At 45.3% G+C, this 8,821-nt stretch overlaps 2 protein-coding genes and 1 pseudogene across 5 annotated transcripts in view; all 3 read right to left on the bottom strand.

Moving 5' to 3' along the window:
• Gcn1 (GCN1 activator of EIF2AK4) overlaps positions 1-2,079 on the bottom strand; it is a 63,256-nt gene extending 61,177 nt beyond the window's left edge. For all 3 annotated transcript variants that reach the window (XM_048785704.1, XM_015505155.2, XM_048785705.1), the window contains exon 1: positions 1,728-2,079. In XM_048785704.1, coding sequence (XP_048641661.1) covers positions 1,728-1,793 — 66 coding nt within the window. In that variant the 5' untranslated portion in view covers positions 1,794-2,079. The remainder of the gene's footprint in view (positions 1-1,727) is intronic.
• LOC125611291 lies at positions 391-512 on the bottom strand (annotated as a pseudogene).
• A 1,590-nt stretch (positions 2,080-3,669) lies between the features above and the next one.
• On the bottom strand, positions 3,670-8,054 carry Rplp0 (ribosomal protein lateral stalk subunit P0). Of its 2 annotated transcripts, none has more exons than XM_015505154.2 (8): positions 7,997-8,054; positions 7,598-7,699; positions 6,348-6,523; positions 6,150-6,237; positions 5,892-6,038; positions 5,593-5,778; positions 4,458-4,598; positions 3,670-3,896 (listed from the first exon to the last, which is right to left on the bottom strand). In XM_015505154.2, the coding sequence occupies exons 2-8, from the start codon at positions 7,649-7,651 to the stop codon at positions 3,732-3,734; spliced, it is 957 nt and encodes a 318-aa protein (XP_015360640.1). In that variant the 5' UTR covers positions 7,652-7,699; positions 7,997-8,054; the 3' UTR covers positions 3,670-3,731. The 2 variants fall into 2 exon arrangements, with proteins under 2 accessions (XP_015360640.1, XP_048641665.1); XM_048785708.1 differs by lacking the exon at positions 7,997-8,054 and adding an exon at positions 7,905-7,923.
• Between the last annotated feature and the right edge of the window lie 767 nt (positions 8,055-8,821).

The raw sequence follows: 8,821 nt of genomic DNA, 5'->3' as shown, positions 1-8,821 counted from the left end.
AATTTTTTTTTTTTTTTTTTTTAATAACACTGGGGATGAACCCAGGCCCTCACACATGCTAGACAAGAACTTCACCACTGGGCTAGACACCAAGCCCTTTTATTTTATTTTATTTTTTAATATTTATTTTTTTAGTTTTCGGCGGACACAACATCTTTGTTTGTATGTGGTGCTGAGGATCAAACCCGGGCCACACGCATGCCAGGCAAGCGCGCTACCGCTTGAGTCACATCCCCAGCCCAACTTTTTATTTTATTTTGAAACAGGCTCTTGCTAAGTTGCCCTGGCTAACCTCGAACTTTCAATCCTCCTGCTTTAGCCTCCCAAGCAGCTAGGATTACAGGTATACACCATGCATTCAGTTTGAATTTAACTTTTTTCCCCCCAACTCCTTGTCTCCCCATTCACAATACAGACCAGGCACAGAGCCTAGGCTGAGGTATACTTTGCTTCCTCTTTATATACAGTATAAGAGCACAGGGGTTGAGTGTGTAGTTCAATAGAAGAATGCTTGCCTAGCATGTGCAAGGCCCTGGGTTCAATCCCCAGCATACCTCCCCACCAAAAAGGAAAAAAAAAAAAAAGTACTATACACAATAACACATCCAGTGGTGAGCACCAAGATGCCTTGATTTTATACTTTCATTTATTTTATCTAACTTACAAAGCCACATGCCTAGTGGCTACCATACTGGACAACACAGTTGTAGAGAAAAAGACTCTTTTCCGCCTGAGTATTAACATTACATATTAAACATATCATTCCAATACCCAACAGACTAAGATACTTTTCTTCCTAGGATTTAGTATAACATAACTTTAAACAAATTAACAGCCCCTGGCATGGGAAACCCTCACTAAAATTCTCCTGAATGTTCAGGTTAAGTGATCACTTTTCTGCCTCGCAGCCCCGCACCCACACACATCAATCTTCTCAAGTGGAGATCAAGTGAGCTAAATTGTCCTTTAGATACCGGTTTCTTTTTTCCCCTGGTATTGTTTTTTCACCTTTAGATGCAGCTGCAAAGGAGGCTAGGTGGAAGGAAATGGTTTTCCTAAGTCTTTTCTGAACTACAAGAAACCCACAGGTGTTAACACTCAAGAGTGCCAAGACTCTTCTTGGGTAGGGGCAGTTCTTGCTGTAACCCTGCACCTAGTAAGAACAACCCAAACATACCAAACCCTCCATAATTGCACTGAATCTCACCAACAACCCTATATAATAGGTGCCATTTCAATCCCCTCTTACAGACGAAAAGATTGAGTCTTGGCGAGGTGAAGTCCCTTGTCTAGAGTCTCACAAAAATCGATGAGGTGGGACTCAAACCCAAATCTGTATGAACCCAAAGATTACTAAATCCCTACACATAGTAGGTGCTCGAAAAATACTGAATACAAAGTTTAAAGAAGACTCGGCGCTGGCCCGGAGCTCACAGCTTTGGAAAAACAGAGCGGAGACTCCGAAAGGTGAACTTCTGCAACTGAGAGGTCAGGGCAAGGCCCCGCAGGGCTCCAGCTGCTCAAGCCGGAGCTCCTGCCTCCCCGAGCCCGGGATCGGTCTGCGCCGCCCGGGCCGCGTCGGGAGCCGCGAGGAGCCGGCCCGAGGCCCCTGCGCCACGCCCTCTGCAGCCGCCATACCCCGCACCCTTAGGTTGGGCGGTCTGGCCCGACCGCTACGGTCCGCGCCCAGGCGCTGGCCGCGTTGGCCCCGCAGCCGCCCACCTCACCTGCGTGTCGGCCGCCATCCTGCCGGCGCTGACTCCGGAACCGCTTCCGGAGCGCTTCCGGGTCATAGCGGGGCCCACGCGGCAGGGTGAGGCCTGAAGCGTGCTGGGTCCTTGGCGCCCCCGGGCGGGATGGCGGCCGCAGCAGACTTTGCTTGGACTCAGGTACCCAGGGCGCTGGCTGCCAGCGTCTGTTCTTCCGACCCGGGTCCCAGCTTCTCAGCCTGGCCTGGAGGGAGACGAGGGTCCGAGGATTTGTAAAGTGGTGAGACCGCCCTGCAGCCCCCAGCCACTTAGAGCCGCAGGCGCAGCCAGGACACCCCCTCTTAGGCCTTCCTGGTACGTTGCATTCCGTAGAGAAACTACAAATGTTGCTCCCAGACCGCCACAACTGAACTAGGTTGAGACGGAGTTTGCAATTCCTTGGGGAATGACTTGGAGAGGGCCTGAAAATGGGTAGATAGGGCATCAAGGAAAGACGCAGGAGAAGCCTGGCCTGGGGAAATGCTGGACGGCCTAGACTGGGAGTAAAAGTAAAGATCACGAGGTGGGAGGATGCAGGGGGTAGGAAGAAGCCCTAGCGAGTTGCCTCAGTTTTACCCAATATGGTTGCTTTCTGGAGGATCTCCAGTTTAGTTTGGTCCAGGACTAGCAGTGGCTTTCAATCTTTTTTGACAGCCCTAGTTACAAATATATCATGATCCAGCACAGATCTATCTGTACGTGAACTCGAAGCTTTATGACAAAATACCTATCCTTTCAATTGCCAAGTAGTAAGCTCTCCAGAACTGACCTGGCATTACTTGAATGCCTATCTTAAGTGAAATACTCCTTAGAGGAACCCATGTAAACAAGAATTCTTGTGTAAAAATAGAGTAGTCCCCCTTCATCTTCAGTTTTGCTTTCAACAGTCTCTCCCCACACACCCCCCCCCGACTATTAAGATAATAAAGTATGGAATAGAAAAACCCCAGAAACATTTCATGTTTTAACTTGCATGCTGTTTAGTGTGAATATTGCACCCTCCCTACTGGGACATGAATCATCCCTGTCTAGTCTATCCAAACTGAAGCTACCTCAGCAGCCATCTTAAAACCCACTGCACAACCAGGGTTTATATTCCAGTAACCCTTATTTTGCTTTAAGGGCCCCAATTTAATTATAGCTTAATTGTTCCATTTGATTAGTAATAACCTCTAATTGTACCAAACTTCATAAATGAAAACTTAGGTCTGTAAGGAAAAATCAGTAATCAGCCCTCAAACTTCAAGGCTGGGGATGTGGCTCAAGCAGTAGCACGCTCTCCTGGAGTGCCTGGGGCACTGGGTTCTATCCTCAACACCACATAAAAATATTGTGTTCACCTAAAACTAAGTAAATATTTTTTTAAAAAATTCAAGGGTTCCACATGTAGATCCAACTAACTACATATTTTTAAAAGCTGGCTCTATTTAGCATGTGTTCATTATTCCCTGAATACATATTACATTGTATTAGGTATTAAGTACTCTATACACTATTTTATATGATTTTATAAAAGGACTTAAGCATTGGCAGACTCACATCCAAGAAGGTCCTAGAACCATTTCCTACAGATACTGAGGGACACCTGTATGTGTAATTTTTTACATCAAACTGAGGTTTTGAACATATCCCCTGTGGATAAGGAGGAACTACCATACCCTAGAAGAGCAGTATTTTCATTCAGACTCAAAAAAGAACCCATCCAAATATCAACCTCAGAGCTAGGAAGTAGCTCAGTGGAAAGCACTTGCCTTGCACGCACAATGCCCTGGATTCAATCCCCAGTTCCAAAAAAAGAAGGGACAAAAAGAAAACGCAAATATCAACTCCAAATACAAAGTTCTCATGTTTATACCATTGTTTAGTTTTTAGCATTAAGTACTATAAATCTCAAAATGTAGAAAATGAAGAGTTCAGAAACTTAAGAAGTAAGCCTTTATTTCTTTGTTTTGCATATAAAGCTGAGTTGTTGCTTTTTGGTGATTAGTCAAAGAGACCAAATCCCATATCCTCATCCGACTCCTCCGACTCTTCCTTGGCTTCAACCTTGGCTGGGGCCACAGCAGCAGCAGCAGGAGCAGCAGTAGTAGCAGCAGCCACTGGGGCAGCAGCCACAAATGCAGATGGATCAGCCAAGAAGGCCTTGACCTGAAGAAAAGTCAGTGGTCAAAGTGGTCATCCACACCCCTCTACTACCCACAAGCTTCCTGCCTTTGTATGGCTCAAAATAAATAACTACAACGTCTAAGCCAGTATAGCCTTTCTAGTTAAATCCCTGCAGGGGAACATAGGTATGGCCTAGTGAGGGGGATTAAGGCCCAGCTCTTGCCCACAGCCCACCTCTCTGGATCTCCTATCATTTCTAAAGTGAGAATACATTTCCCTTGTCCCCAATCTCTTTAAGCTCTTAAATAAAAAAAGGAGCTGGGCGTGGTGGCAGACACCTGTAATCACAGCTTCTCAGAGGCTGAGGCAGGAGGATCACGAGTTTAAAGCCAGCCTCAGCAAAAGTGAGGTGCAAAGCAACTCATTGAGACCCTGTCTCCAAATAAAATACATAAGAGGGCTGGTATCAAAAAAATAAATAAAAAGGCTGGGGTTGTGGCTCAGTGCTTAAGCACCCCTGGATATGGTAACAAAAGGACTAACTCAATAAAGCTACTGTTTGTTACCCTGTCAGGCCCGCTGTGGTCCTGGGTGAAATCTTACCTTCTCAGCAAGTGGGAAGGTGTATTCAGTCTCCACAGACAAAGCCAGGACCCTCTTGTACCCATTGATGATAGAATGGGGTACTGATGCAACAGTTGGATAACCAATCTGCAGACAAACACTAGCAACATTGCGGACACCCTGTGGGAGAAAAGAGAAAGATTACATTTTAGTGAGATACCCTAAAGGAAAAAAAATAAAAAACAGTGAAGACCAAGGAAAGCTTGGTCTTCATAGCAGCTCAATCTCAAAGGAGACATTTCATCTTACACCAAATGCTCCTAGCAGGGCAATTCAAACGGATGAGTTTATAAAATGTTTTTGCACTTATTCCAAACCCAGGTATTCAATACACCATGATGGTGGTGGCTACCTGAAAAGTCACCATTTTGTGAAAAACAAACTGTTAATAGTCACTGACTTCAATATATGAGATAAAAACTTTAAAGACAAGTGCTCTTTCCATATCCACGGAAGACTGGTTCCAGGACCCCTCCACAGATACCAAAATCTGTGGATACTCAAGTCCCTCATATAAAATAGTGTAGTATTTGCATATTACTTACAAACATCCTCCTTACACCTTAAATCGTCTTCGTCTTGAAATTACTTTTAATAACTAATACAATGCAAATACCATATAGTTATTATACTATGTTGTTTAGGGAATGACAAGGAAAAAAAGTGTGCACACATTCAGTACTTATTTCCTTTTTAGCAAACTTGAATTGGTTAAACCTATAGATGCAGAACCCACAGATACAAGAAAAAAGGAATTACATCTTCTATCATTATTATTCCTTAAAGACATTTTAATGGCAGAATTAGGCACGACAATGTCAAAAATAAGGACAACCAGTCATCCCCAACAAAGGGCACTTGGCAATGTTAACTTTTATCTATTAAACTGTCACTTCTCTTTCAAGTCATGACACTATTCAAAATTTCATGTCTCATCATTGCAGGCCCTGGAATAATAACCCTTACTGCATGCCCAGCATTTTTCTAAGGCCTTATCCTCATTAAATCTTTCAATAATCTTACAGTATACAAGAGTAAATAACCTGCCCAACTCTGGTACTTGTCATGTTCCCAACCATTAACGTAGGAAGGAGCGGAGCTGGGTAGCACATACTTCCAGGAAGCGTGAATGCAGAGTCTCCTCTGTGATGTCAAGCACTTCAGGGTTGTAGATGCTGCCATTGTCAAACACTTGCTGAATGATCAGCCCAAAGGAGAAGGGGGATATGTTCAGCATGTTCAGCAGGGTAGCTTCGCTGGCTCCCACTTTGTCTCCAGTCTTTATCAGCTGCACATCACTCTGAGGAATAAAGTAACAGTGCGCAATTAATACCTGGACATCCAGCAGTCCTACAGCCTCCAGGAGAAGCCCCCCATATGCCCAGCTCGCACTGGCGAGCCTGGTCTACTCACCAGGATTTCAATGGTGCCCCTAGAGATTTTAGTGGTAATGCCCAAAGCCTGGAAGAAGGAAGTCTTCTCGGGCCCCAGACCAGTGTTCTGGGCTGGTACGGTGACTTCACATGGTGCAATGGCACCAGCACGGGCAGCAGCTGGAACCTGAACAATGAACAGTGAGAAAAGTCTCTCTGACACAATATGGAAGAGATCAATTTTGCTTTAAGAAGCCAAACTCAAAAAGTTTTTTATCTAACCTAATTCTCCCCTTACCTTATTGGCCAGCAGCATGTCCCTGATCTCAGTGAGGTCCTCCTTGGTGAACACAAAGCCCACATTCCCCCTGATATGAGGCAACAGTCTGCAAAGAGAAGTTCACAAGAGATGTTACCTGAAAGCACCATTCTTCTCCAGGAAAAGGGAGAAGGGCACTAGGAAAGGAGGACAAAGTTGACAGAAGCACTGACTGACTTCTCTAGAGCTGGGTTGTTTTCCAGATGCCCTCGAATGGCCTTGCGCATCATAGTGTTTTTGCCCATCAGCACCACAGCCTTCCCCCGGAGGGACATTCGGATCTGCTGCATCTGCTTGGAGCCCACATTGTCTGCTCCCACAATGAAGCATTTTGGATAGTCATCCAAAAGTTGCTACAAAAACAAGCCAGAAACAAGCAAAGTTTAGCAGGAGGAAGGCGGAAAAAATGTCAGCAGAAACTAAACCCCATAATCACTCATTTCCATCTTCTTTTCTTCCAACCTTTTGAAGTCCCTCTATATTGGGCCAGTCTTACCCACCAGACCCTCCCGAATTATAACACTATCATATTTGATCCTGATTTGCTTGCTATGTATACTAAAAACTAGCTTTCTATGTTTAATCAAAGCTTTTTAAATGTACATTTAGTGGGGCTGGGGTTGTGGCTCAGTGGCAGAGTGCTTGCCTGCCATGTGTGAGGCACTGGGTTCAATCCTGAGCACCACATAAAATTAAATAAGAATAAAATAAAGGTATTGTGTCCATCTACAGCTAAAAAAAAAAAAATTAAGAAAAATAAATATACATTTAGTTTCCATTGTTCTCTTTTTCCAATTGTGAAATGTTTCTGATTCATCAAAATGGCTGCATTAACAGAAAACTGTTCCCAATAAGTTGATCATCTGATGACACGGGCTTTAGGCAATCAAAACATAAAGCAAACACTGCAAAACACCACTTGTAGAATGTACATTGTGTACTTACAGATTCAAGTTTTTTGTTTGAAAATCTTCATGACAGAAGTACAAGACTAAAATACAGACTAAGCTCTACAATGTGGCCTAGTTCCTAAAGAGCAACACAGTCAGAGTTTCAGACTAAGGAAGCCCCACCTCAAAAGCCATTCAAAATAAGTCACTGGACACTGAATTTCTTGACTGACAGGTCCTAAATGTGTAATAACATGGCTCTTTACAATGAGTCACTCCTTGTCTCAGATCTCCCCAAAAAGGTAGGCAAGGGAACAAAGTATGACATGAGCTAAGAAACTATTTGACTTGCCTGAGCCTTTTCATCAACAAAGCACGCGGGGGGGGGGGGTCATCAGGGGAAATTAAGACTATAGGAGATATGCCCCAAATTGCCTAATTCAGTAGCTGTCGCCAAGAAACAGCACCTGGCAAGTGACTGTCCCTATTAGCGCCCAGGAACACATGATGGTTGGCCACAGCCCACTCCGCACTTACGATGATCTTAAGGAAGTAGTTGGACTTCCAGGTCGCCCTGTCTTCCCTGGGCATCACGACGGTGCGTCAGGGATTGCCACGCAGGGTTTAAAGACGATGTCACTGAAGGGAGAAAGGGAGCTCAGACCCCGCCACCCCGACACCTGTCCTTTGGTCTGAGGCCTTTGTGGTGCTAACCACGCGCCAGCGCCCGTCGGGCCTGGACCAGCAGCCGCCATCAGCTGTGGAGCGCGATCCGCCGCCGAGGTCCCAGGCGGGACTGGTCGGGGTCCCATAGTCCCCAAACAGCGCTCCACCACATACATACACACACACGCGCGCGCACAGACACTCCGATCACCCAAAGATCCCAGGCTTCCTGCCACCAGCCCACCGCATGGAACAGGCGGCAGCACAAACCTCTCACGAGGACGCCTGGCGAGAAAAGGGCCGCGCGCCAGCGCGTGTCTTTTATATGTTAATGAAGGAGCCAATCAGAAGCCGAGGACAGCACCCCTGCGTATTGGCTGATGCTGGCGCTCAATCCGACGAGCCGAACTAATGTAGGCAACCATTGGATGACATCGCTGCCACTCTGGCCAACCGGAAGCCACCTTTAACAGGGTAGTTAAGGAAGACGCTACCTTGTGTTGGAAGAGCTCTCTCTTTTTCAGAGCCTCTGCCCCCTGCTGGGTTGGAGTTCCGTTTGAATAGGAGCTACACTGTGTGAATTAAGACTCGGTGTGTCCCATTGCCACTTGACCAACTCGGCAAACTGTAGGGTATGACGACGAGTTAAGAAATAAATCGCAACTACCTTAGAAACAAAATGGTTTGTTGCCTCCTATTCCACCAAAACAGGGATCCTTTAAAACCTAAGTCCTTATCTGCTCAAACTCGTCAAATCCTTCACACTTAACTCAGAGTAAAAGCCTAAAATTTACCCAATCTTCACCCCATAATCTCATCTATCTTCCCACTGATTCTTTCACCATCATCTCATGTATTTTCCCACTGACTTTCACTTCTAACTAGACCATTCTCAATTTGCTGCTTTTCCAAAGCACTCCTGACTTTTGTTAGGGCTATTTGCATGGCTCTTTCCTCTATCTGGACCACTCCTAGCCAGTGTCCACCCAAAGAATTCACCTACACCAAGTCTTGAGGCTAACATCACCTGCTGAATGTGGCATACACTGACTTTGGTATTTAAAATTACAAAAAAAAAAAAAAAAAAAAAAAAAA

This window comes from Marmota marmota, unplaced genomic scaffold, assembly GCF_001458135.2.
Source record: "Marmota marmota marmota unplaced genomic scaffold, marMar, whole genome shotgun sequence".
Classification (NCBI taxonomy): domain Eukaryota; kingdom Metazoa; phylum Chordata; class Mammalia; order Rodentia; family Sciuridae; genus Marmota; species Marmota marmota.
Note: the sequence above shows the minus strand (reverse complement) of the source record. Positions and strands in the feature narration are given on the sequence as shown.